The sequence below is a fragment of the Entelurus aequoreus genome, linkage group LG17 (assembly GCF_033978785.1).
Source record: "Entelurus aequoreus isolate RoL-2023_Sb linkage group LG17, RoL_Eaeq_v1.1, whole genome shotgun sequence".
Lineage (NCBI taxonomy): Eukaryota > Metazoa > Chordata > Actinopteri > Syngnathiformes > Syngnathidae > Entelurus > Entelurus aequoreus.
In genome coordinates, this window is record NC_084747.1 from 22238261 (window position 1) to 22250506 (window position 12246).

Genomic DNA, 12246 nt, shown 5'->3' on the forward strand with positions numbered 1-12246 from the left:
GTTGGGTATCGAGTATCGAGTATCGATTGGAACCGGGACTAACTTTCCGATTCTCCCGGAATCGTTCAAAAGTTTAAATTTCGATTCCTAGTTTCGATACCCAGTCCGCCGACCGGAAAAAAAAGAATAAGTCTGCCGACCGGAAGAAGAAGCCGCTGAACACCAACGAAGAAGCGCCCACCGCCGGAAGTGTTAGCATAGCCGAGCCTATGTAGCCGAGCGAGTCAGTCAAGCACGGATAGCGGGCGTCGGCGGTCGAAAGTGCGGCTTTATTTTACTAAAAAAAATGAAATATCGGCGAAATGTAACACGTGCGACAGGACTGTTTCGTGCTTAGGAGGGTGCACGTCGAACATGATGAAGCACCTCCAAGTTCATGGAGTACAAATAAATGCGTGTCCCGTCTTCGACGCGCTGCGCCGACCGTCCTCCGACGCCCAGCCTGGCCCCTCGGTGACTGCACTGCAGTCCGAATCCGGTAAGTAAAACAATATATATGCAATAAATAATGTGTTTTGCGCCAACGTTGAGGCAGCTAACAAATTAGCCCGCGTATTTTCTCATAGACAATTTACAACCTGCTAGCCAGGCTCCGCCATGTGCTCGGCGTACTCCGTTCACCGTAGCGGCAATGGGGAAGATGTCGGTGCCACAGACAGAAGAGTGCCACAGAAAGGTCACTGCACACGTAGTCAAAAGACCGCATCCCTTTTCAGAGGTGGAATCTCCAACATTTAGGTTAGTTAAGCAATAACGTTAAGAGCTAAGCTAATTGATACTGGGCTAAACAGTAACAGCAACATTACATGTTTGTTTATGTTTGCAGGGATATGGTGAAAACTCTCAACCCAAAATACATACCACCTTCCAGGGACTACCTGTCAAACACATTGATCGGAATCGAGAATCGCCAGGAATCGGAATCGGAATTGTTCAAATTCAAACGATACCCAACCCTACTCACTTAGACATAAATGGAGACACACACCATTCATCCATACATGTTCTATACCACCCGTCCTTATTCGGGTCACAAGTAAGCTGGAGCCTATCCCAGATGACTTCAGGCAGAAGGCGGGTACACCCTGGACGCCTCACCAGCCAATCACAGGGCACATAGACATACACATCCGTTCCACATTCCCACCTAAGGACAATTCAATGACGCTAAGTTATGTACAGACACACACAGAGAGGACAAACACACACCTGTCAGTCAGTCCACATGACGTTTACACACAGAGAGGACAAGCACACACCTGTCAGTCAGTCCACATGACGTTTACACACAGAGGACAAGCACACACCTGTCAGTCAGTCCACATGACGTTTACACACAGAGAGGACAAGCACACACCTGTCAGTCAGTCCACATGAAGTCTGAAAAGCATCAGCAGCCCACATGAAGAGTCACACTGACTGAACGGTTCCTAACACCTTAATGGCATTAAGGGATTACCTGTTACTGTCAAGTGTGTGACACACACACACACACACACACGGAGAAAGGAGGGAAACTAGTTGCATTATTTCCAACAAGTGGTCAAAAGTTTTAATAGATGCACAGGCTTGCTGCGGATTGGTCAGCAGGTGAGCACACCTGTCAAACAGGCCAATGAGAGGAGAGTATACGTCAGCGAGGCAATACAGTTTAACGTCTGGTAGACAGCGGTGGCCATTTAAAGCAGTGACATGAGAAATATAATAATATTATGGTTACAGTCACTACATCTACACGTCTATTGATTGTACCGCCGATGCTAATACACGACCCGCCCACTTGGTCAGTGATCAGCCTTTGCATAGATAATCAATGTGACCAAGCCGTCACAAGTCCTTCTGGGAACCTAAGACCACCAATCAGACACAACGCACATGTACAGTTGTGCAGACCTGCCGACGTTTAATAAGTACTCCCCAATAGCTTCGCAAAAAGGCTTCAAAATATTTGAGTTACAGTATAAGTATTAACATGTTTTCTTTCCATTACAGTGTGTCTTTGCCCCTGTTTTACAGTTTTTATAGCGCTTCGAGTGCGTGGCGTCATGTCAACTCTTGTTCACTCTTTAGCCGCTCAACTTCCTTTGGTAATTAAAGGGAGAAGCCAAGTGTTATTGCAGCTGGACCCAAGCGATGTTGTAACAGTCATTTACGGGACGCATCGGTCAGTATCGGCCGATTTCCATTCATAAATATGTGATCGCAAAAGCCGATGCCGCTGCTGACATCGATGGCTGGCAACTAACCGTTTATGTTTATACGCAGTGTGGAGCCGCTCACATAAGTTAATCAGCACTTCCATTTGCGGAAAATAAACAATATTTCTTACAAGTATCATTGAAGACGGCTAATGTAGTGGATTGTCCGAAGCTTAAACAGGCAACAAAAGTAGTTTAGTACAACAAATTTATTTACCCATTATCAGAAGTGCAGGTTGAATTGAGTTGGCCGTGCAGACAGACCACATGTCACTCCGGAGCAAACAAGACACACACAAGCCAAAATCACCCTCGAGTTCCGGTCTTCTGCCATTTTTTATATGCCTTTTGTGCGTCATCGTTCCTTATCGAGTGCGTCAATGTCTTTTATCTTTTCCCTATCTGTTCCATAACAACTCGAATCCTTTAGACCAGGGGTCGGCAACCCGTGGCTCCGGAGCCGCATCCTTGACCACTCTGATGCGGCTCAGCTACACACATGCCGACCCCCCCGATTTTCCCAGGAGATTTATGGATCTCAGTGTCCCTCATAGATTACTCCCAGGGGAAAAATTATCCTATTTACACTCTAATTACTAAATAAAGGGCGTGCCCTAATTGCACTGCAGTAATTGTCCTCTATAGCATTTACATACAGCGTGCCAGTCCAGCCACATGTTGCATGTTGTTATTACTTGCACACATAGGAGACAGCAAAGCATACTTACTCATCAGCCACACAGCTTACACTGACGGTAGCCGTATCAAACAACTTTAACATTGTTACGTTACAAATATGCGCCACACTGTGAACCCACACCAAAAAAGAATGAAAAACACATTTCTGGAGAACATCCCACCGTAACACAACATAAACACAACACAACCATTACCCAGAATCCCATGCAGCCCTAACTCTTCCGGTCTACATTATACACCCCCGCTACCACCAAATCCCCCCACACATCAACCCCCCCCCTCCTCTCCGTGCGTTGGTTGAGCGGAAGAGTTAGGGCTGCATGGGATTCTGGGTATTGGTACCGTCAGTGTAAGATGTGTGGCTGCTGAGTTAGTACGCCTTGCTGTCACTTACGTGAGCAAGCTGAAATTGCGTTCTACGTGTGGTCGAGCAGGTACACTGTTAGGGCAGACTGTAGAGGGCGCCAAATGCAGTGTCATCACACTCTGATATTCGGGAGTCTCCCGGGAAAAATGAGAGGATTGGCAAGTATGACGCTATCAAGCGCCATTCATTCAAAACTCGCGGGCTGCACTAACATCAAATTTCCACATTAAAGTGCGTGCCGGTGCGTGTGTCGGAGACCCCTAGTTAACATAGCACGAAGCGTTTAAGCTTTGTATGCGGTGTTTTTCATTTTAAATTTTAAAAATTTTTTTGTGGCTCCCATTACTTTCTTTAATTTGTGAAACTTGCCAAAATGGCTCTTTGAGTGGTAAAGGTTGCAGACCCCTGCTTTAGACAGTCAACACATTCTGTAGACAGGTTGGCACGACTTAACATTCACTTTTGTCCCACTGGCACAGAATAGGAAAGAAATCAAATGAGCGTACATTCCCATTAGACATGCAATATAGGTCAAAGGTCAGAAATTCTACTACACTAAACACTGAGTAAACCCGGATTGCCACTGGATGCGTGACGGCGGCGGACTCTTTGCATTTTTATTCAAGTCAAAGTGTCAGTCTGCTCCATCCCTTCGCTAAATATACACAGAGCTTCTGTATTTGCAGGTCGCCGCAACACAGCAGTTTTAATTCAGCTAACAAGAAGGGACAAGAAGTCAAGTACGAATGGCTTACTTGGCTTAAATGGCGGATCGCATTTTACACTTGGTTTTACAAGAGGTTTTCAGAAGACATTTGGCCTTGATGGATGACAGGGTTTCTGCAGGTGTCAGCAAATCTAATTGAATCACGCTTTAATGCCCCTAAAGCAGGGGTCACCAACCTTTTTGAAAGCAAGATCTACTTCTTGGGTAGTGATTAATGCGAAGGGCTACCAGTTTGATACACACTTAAATAAATTGCCAGAAATAGCCAATTTGCTCAATTTACCTTTAACTCTATGTTATTATTAATAATTAATGATATTTACACTTAATTGAACGGTTTAAAAGAGGAGAAAACACGAAAAAAGTGACAATTAAATTTTGAAACATAGTTTATCTTCAATTTCGACTCTTTACAATTCAAAATTCAACCGAAAAAAAGAAGAGAAAAACTAGCTAATCCAAATCTTTTTGAAAATAATTTAAAAAATAATTTATAGAACATCATTAGTATTTTTTCCTGATTAACATTAATTTTAGAATTTTGATGACATGTTTTAAATAGGTTAAAATCCAATCTACACTTTGTTAGAATATATAACAAATAAGACCAAGCTATATTTCTAACAAAGACAAATCATTATTTCTTCTAGATTTTCCAGAACAAAAATTTTAAAAGAAATTCAAAAGACTTTGACATAAGATTTAAATTTGATTCTACAGATTTTCTAGATTTGTTTTTATAGTTTTATATAAACTATAAAAACTTGAAACAGAATAATTGTTTTGAATTTTAATCATAATAAGTTTGAAGAAATATTTCACAAATATTCTTTGTCGAAAAAACAGAAGCTAAAATTAAGAATTAAATTAAAATTGATTTATTATTCTTTACAATAAAAAAAATAAATTTACTTGAACATCGATTTAAATTGTCAGGAAAGAAGAGGAAGGAATTTAAAAGGTAAAAAGGTATATGTGTTTAAAAATCCTAAAATCATTTTTAAATGTTGTATTTTTTCTCTAAAATTGTCTTTCTGAGAGTTATAAGCAGCAAAGTAAAAAAATTGATGAATTTATTTAAACAAGTGAAGACCAAGTCTTTCAAATATTTTCTTGGATTTTCAAATTCTATTTGAGTTTTGTCTCTCTTAGAATTAAAAATGTCGGGCAAAGCGAGACCAGCTTGCTAGTAAATAAATACAATTTTAAAAATAGAGGCAGCTCACTGGTAAGTGCTGCTATTTGAGCTATTTTTAGAACAGGCCAGCGGGCTACTCATCTGGTCCTTACGGGCTACCTAGTGCCCGCGGGCACCGCGTTGGTGACCCCTGCCCTAAAGCAAATGTAATGACAATGTCGTATATAGTCAAAAGCAGTGTAGACTAAATTGTAAGCATTTGACAATTATAATCTAGAATAGTTGAAAAGTTGACATAACTGTTACTCTAGATCAGGGGTCACCAACCTTTTCGAAACCAAGAGCTACTTCTTGGGTACTGATTAATGCGAAGGGCTACCAGTTTGATACACACTTAAAGGCCTACTGAAATGAATTTTTATTTATTTAAACGGGAATAGCAGATCCATTCTATGTGTCATACTTGATCATTTCGCGATATTGTTTTTATGTTTTGTTTTTAATGTATGTTTTATTTTTTAATGTATTGTATTCTGTTTTTATATGTTTAAATGGATCTTAAGGTCTGCAATAAAGATTGATGATGATTGCCATATTTTTGCTGAAAGGATTTAGTAGAGAAAATCGACGATAAAGTTCGCAACTTTTGCTCGCCGATAAAAAAAAAAGCCTTGCCTGTACCGGAAGTAGCGTGACGCCACAGGAGGTGGCGTCCTCACAATTTTCCTTTGTTTACAATGGAGCGACAAAGCGACGATTACCCCATTAATTTGAGCGAGGATGAAAGATTCGTAGATGAGGAACGTTACAGTGAAGGACTAGAGAGGCAGTGATGGACGTATCTTTTTTCGCTCTGACCGTAACTTAGGTACAAGCTGGCTCATTGGATTCCACACTCTCTCCTTTTTCTATTGTGGATCACGGATTTGTATTTTAAACCACCTCGGATACTATATCCTCTTGAAAATGAGTCGAGCACGCGAAATGGACATTTAAAGTGACTTTTATCTCCACGACAACACACTTAGCTACTGAGCTAACGTGATAGCATCGTTCTCAAATGAAGATAGAAACAAAATAAATAAGCCCCTGACTGGAAGGATAGACAGAAGAGCAACAATACTATTAAACCATGTACATGTAACTACACGGTTAAAAATTCTCAGCCTGGTAAGGCTTAACAATCCTGTTGCTAACGACGCTAAGGCTAATTTAGCAACTTAGCAACCGGACCTCACAGAACTATGATAAAAACATTAGCGCTCCACCTACGCCAGCCAGCCCTCATCTTCCCATCAACACCCGTGCTCACCTGCGTTCCAGCGATCGACGGCGCGACGAAGGACTTCACCCGTGGGTTTGGCGGCAAGCATCGGCTAGGCGTCTGCTAAGTAAGTAGTCCTTGTTGTGTTGCTGTAAGTATTGTACTTAGCCGCTAAGACACCGATCGATACCACCTACAACGTTCTTCTTTGCAGCCTCCATTGTTCATTAAACAAATTGCAAAAGATTCACCAACACAGATGTCCAGAATACTGTGGAATTTTGTCGAAGAAAACAAGAGGTTTTTATATCGGGTCAGGTGGGGTCCAACCACTTCCGTGGATTTTGTGACGTCACGCGCATAAATCATATCCAAAGGAGTTTTTCAAGCGGAAGTGTGGCGGGAATTTTAAAATGTCACTTTATAAGTTAACCCGGCCGTATTGGCATGTGTTGCAATGTTAAGATTACATCATTGATATATAAACTATCAGACTGCGTGGTCGCTAGTAGTGGCTTTCAGTAGGCCTTTAAATAAATTGCCAGAAATAGCCAATTTGCTCAATTCACCTTTAACTCTGTTATTATGAATAATTAATGATATTTATCTTTGCGGAAACACTGATCTTCTTAATGATTTCTCACAATAAATATATATAGAAACAGATAAATATCAATATGCAACACTTTATTTTTATATTTTCTCTAAGTGCACATTTTTCAAATTGCAAATTTTCAAATGATCACTTCTAAGACAGTCTTGTGAAATCACAATATCCCATTTTAACTAGCTAGCCACTAACATTTTTTAACAAATCATAAATTACTTTGCACCATGTTTGTACAAATAATAACTCATGTAAAATACTAAAGTCAACTCTCAAATTTTTAAATAAATCACGTCACACTTTGAACTGGACACCAAAACTGTTATCCGTTTCTTTGTCAGTTAGTGAAGACCAAGTCTTTAAAATCATTTCTTGGTTTTTCAAATTCTATTTGAGTTTTGTCTCTCTTAGAATTAAAAATGTCCAGCAAAGCGAGACCAGCTTGCTAGTAAATACTGTACATAAAATTTAAAAAATAGAGGCAGCTCACTGGTAAGTGCTGCTATTTGAGCTATTTTTAGAACAGGCCAGCGGGCTACTCGTCTGGTCCTTACGGGCTACCTGGTGCCCGCGGGCACCGCGTTGGTGACCCCTGCTCTAGACTACTGCAAAGCACTTCTTGTCGGGATCCCCAGCAAGAAGATCCAGAAGCTGCAATACATACAGAATAGTGCTGCTAGGATCCTGATGAGAGTGCGGAAATACGACCATATCACACCAATTCTCATATCCCTTCACTGGCTTCCTGTTCCACTCAGGATTGAATACAAAGTCTTCCTACTAACCTACCAGTGCCTCCATGGAAATTCCCCCCTGTACCTCAAAGAACTGCTCACCCCCAAATCCTTCACACGACACCAGGCTAACCTCCTCCAACCTCCGAGGACAAAGCTACGAACAATGGGAGACCGGGCTTTCTGCTCCGCCGCTCCCAGTCTGTGGAACGCTCTCCCTGACCACCTGAGGGCACCACAGACTGTGGATGCTTTTAAAAAAGGCATAAAAACCCTTCTTTTTAAAAAAAGCCCTTTTTTTTTTAGATATATGCATACTAATTCTAGCTAGTAGGCTGCTCTAGTTTTATTTTTATTATCTTTTTATTTATTTATTTATTTTATACACTGTAGCACTTTGAGGTTGTTTTACTCAATGTAAAGTGCTTTTTACAAATAAAATCTATTATTATTACTCTCCAGTGAATTACAATTGGCTCACAAAACTGTCTGATCTATGATTGTCTTTATTTTCATGTAGTGGTAGCAGCAGCTGCCAGTTGTGGTGGCGTGGTAGCGACAGCAGTACCGTTGTTGCTTTGCTGGTCACGCCAAATAATTTAGGCACCTTTAGCTGCTTTTCACCTTCAATCGTCGAATTGTGATCAGTCATTAATTTGTTTTAACGCCTCTGGACATCGACTTTCATGCCATTTAAGGCCTTCCTTTTCTGCAAAAGCCATTAAATGACTTTTAATGACCTGCTTAAACCCTGGATGAGGACACGTTGATTCTGTCGGTCGAAAACAAAGAATCATATTACAGGCATACCCCGGGCAGCAATATAGGGGCCTGTGTCAAAAGCCAGCTGATACAGGGGGCGGGGAAGCAGGGGAGTGGCTAGCTCCAGATGTTCAGCAGCCAAGTTTATTTGCTCCTGCTCCTCTAGTCTGGAAGGACAGAAGAAGCGGTTTGCGGTTCGCTTTACTACAACTACGACGGATCTGGTAAAAAGTCTGCGCTATTTCCCTGCAACTTAAACGGCGGTGGGGGATAGCCGGAAGGCGACACCATTCCGTGAGAAATCCGGTGCGAGAGCAAGCGGGCGCAGGCAAGAAGGCGTGCTAAACGCTAAGCTAGTCGTTAAGATAGCTTGAAGCAACAAAAGAACTAAGTGCTAAGTTTGGGAAGTGTAGAAAAGTGCATTACAGCAAAAAAGTAAGTAGTTATTAAAAGGAAAGTACAAGTGTATGATCGATACTAGAGTGGTTCGATCAATATTTTCATTTACGCACAGTTTTTTGTTTACAAATTTAGGGAATGAATTCCCTGTACACAGGAGGACTTGGAGGCCAAAAACCAAATAATTATAATAAGTAGTTTTGCTTTTGTTTAGTTATTGTGTACTATTAACTTTGTTTGGCTCAAATAATCGTATGAATGAAGGAAGTAGTTTAAATATTTGTCTATGTACGTTAAATATTGTTACACTGTCAATACGCATTTAGCATAAATACATAAAAGCACAGAACGCTGATCAGTTTCACTGCAAATGTGGCTCTAAAATTTAAAAATGCGAACATGTCGGCAGGTCTTTGTGTGCTGTGGATCTGAGTGGGAGGATTTCCCATGGACTTTGTTGTGGAAAGGTGACGCTGAGCAAAATTCTAAGGAATAAATAAAAGCCCCGCGTCTAATAAGGCGCTGACCCCTCCCACTGCATCAGGTACTGTACCGCCCCCTCGGCGGTGACGCGGCGAGCCAGCACCTGATACCTCTCACCGCTGATCAGCCGGCACGAGGCGCCGAAATATGACGAGATGGAGGAATGCAGGCGGGACGAGTCGGAGGGGTCTGACAGGAAGGGGGAGGGGTCGGCCGCGTATCCCGCGTCGTCCCCCGCGGCGGAAGCTTCTTCCTCGCCGAGATCCTCCCCTGCTTCATTGTGATTGGTCCACTGGTTATTGGCATAGCTGGGCAACTTCCTCTTCCTGCTGCCCACCTTTCGCCTGAGGACACAGGTTCAGAAGGTTCAAAGTTCATAACCACACAACTTTTTATACACGACCAACACCAAGAGCAAGGGTTAATAATAATTAAAGCTGCGAGCAGCGTTGGTCGGGTCCGCATTTTGGCAGGTGCTAGTCCTAATTAGATCGCAATTTCCGCCAGTCCTGATGTGTGTAAAAAGTTTGGTGAGTTTTGAAGTATTTTAAGGGGGTCAAATTACAGCGCAAAGAGGCAAAAATTAGTGTTTTTATGAAACTTTTGTTTTGAAGGGGTGATTGCCAACTTCCTGTTGATTTTTGCTGAAGGATGTCAGTGTATGAAATGTAGCTCTAAGTCAGACCTACACAGAGGTTTTTGTTGCATGTCTCTACGATATTCGTACTGGGAGTTAGAGGAAGTTGTGTCTGTGTTTTTTTCCTAGGTTCTGCGGTGGTTCTTTTCTTTGAAGGCTCGTAAAATCAAAACCGTAGCACTTATTAAAACGCTTCCGTCAACTTTTAATCAGAAGGGTTCAATCTCTCTCCTGTAGTATTTTGAAGCCGAAACGACAAACGCGCTAAGAGGAGATAATGTTTGATGTTAGGTGACCGGTTTTAACAAAAAGTTAGTTTTGAAGGAGGGATTGCAAACGCCCTGTTTATTTTTGCTGAAGGATGTCAATCTATGAAATGTAGGTCTAAGTGAGACCTACGTAGAGGCTTTTGTTTCATGTGTCTAAGACGTTCCTACCGGAAGTTACAAGCAGTTTTGTCGGAGTTTTCCTCTGAGGAGCAGTTTTGTCTCTGTTTTATTCAAAAATTGCGCTAGAGCGCAATTTTTAGATTTGGGGTTCGTTTTTTTTTTTTAATCGCAATTTGCACCAGTCCCGATGTGTGTAAAAAGTTAGGTGAGTTTTGAAGTATTTTAAGGGGTCAAATTACAGCTCAAAGAGGCAAAAATGAGTGTTTTTAGTCATTTTTTGTGTTGAAGGGGAAATTGCCAACTTCCTGTAGGTTTTTGCCCGAGGATGTGAAATTATGAATTGTAGGTCTAAGTGAGACCTACATACAGGTTTTTTGTTTCATGTCTCTACGACCTTCCTCGTGGGAGTTACAGGCAGTTTGTTTTTGTTTTTTTCCTAGGGGGCGCTAGAGCGCTACTACAACATGCAAAAGCCAGAGCTGGAAGACCCTCCTACCTCGTTAAGATCTCCCGTTTGGGAACATTTCGGCTTCGAGGTGCGATACAACAATGGATAACATCGCTTCAACGAAGAGAAAGACGAACAAACACAGCTCCCACCGCAGTCAAGCAGCCTCTCCTCGGCGAGTCAGGCACGGCTAAAGCAATAATTAATGTTTTTATAGCAGCAGATTTTAGACCATATTGCATTAAAAACTAGATTTTGACACTTCTATGGTGGAAGAACAATGAGCCCATATATCCTCTTACTGCCAAGTTAGCCAGGCACTACCTCGCTGTACCTGCTAGCTCCGTGCCCAGTGAAAGGGTATTTTCCACAGCTGGAGATATTTTAACTGGAAGTAGGTCTGCTCTTTCTGCACACAATGTGGATAAACTGATTTTTCTGGCAAAAAACATGAAAATTGAGTGAAAGTCACCAGGGTTAAAGGTTGTGGGGGGAAAAGAAAAGTTAACCTGAGGCTGAGTTGACTTGAAACTGTTTAATGTTGCACTTTTTGTATGTAGAAGAAAAGTTTTGTCATTTTATTTAATCTGAGCAACAACTTGAAGCACTTTAATGTTGCACTTTATATGTAGAAAGGTTTTGTTAACAAACCAATTCTGAGCCTTATCTTATTTAGTTTTTATTTGATATATGTTGACTGCATGAACCCTGGCAATCGACCCTGTGTGTATATGTACGTTATTGTTACGTTAAAAGGATAAAGCCATTGTTTACAAATTTTGGTAAATAAATAACCAGAAAATGTATATTTTGTTTTTTTCTTACTGTACCGAAAATGAACCGAACCGTGACCTCTAAACCGAGGTACGCACCGAACCGAAATTTTTGTGTACCGTTACACCCTTAATTAATATATATACAGTATATATATATATATATATATATATATATATATATATACACTACCGTTCAAAAGTTTGGGGTCACATGTAAATGTCCTTATTTTTGAAGGAAAAGCACTGTACTTTTCAATGAAGATAACTTTAAACTAGTCTTAACTTGAAAGAAATACACTCTATACATTGCTAATGTGGTAAATGACTATTCTAGCTGCAAATGTCTGCTTTTTGGTGCAATATCTACATAGGTGTATAGAGGCCCATTTCCAGCAACTATCACTCCAGTGTTCTAATGGTACAATGTGTTTGCTCATTGGCTCAGAAGGCTAATTGATGATTAGAAAACCCTTGTGCAATCATGTTCACACATCTGAAAACACTTTAGCTCGTTACAGAAGCTACAAAACTGACCTTCCTTTGAGCAGATTGAGTTTCTGGAGCATCACATTTGTGGGGTCAATTAAACGCTCAAAATGGCCAGAAAAAGAGAACTTT

At 41.2% G+C, this 12246-nt stretch overlaps 1 protein-coding gene across 1 annotated transcript in view; it reads right to left on the bottom strand.

The window, feature by feature from the left end:
- The window catches only part of LOC133632667 (disabled homolog 2-interacting protein-like), a 76866-nt gene that overhangs the window by 48329 nt on the left and 16291 nt on the right, over positions 1 to 12246 (bottom strand). The window contains exon 14 of the mRNA XM_062025230.1: positions 9496 to 9722. Coding sequence (XP_061881214.1) covers positions 9496 to 9722 — 227 coding nt within the window. The remainder of the gene's footprint in view (positions 1 to 9495; positions 9723 to 12246) is intronic.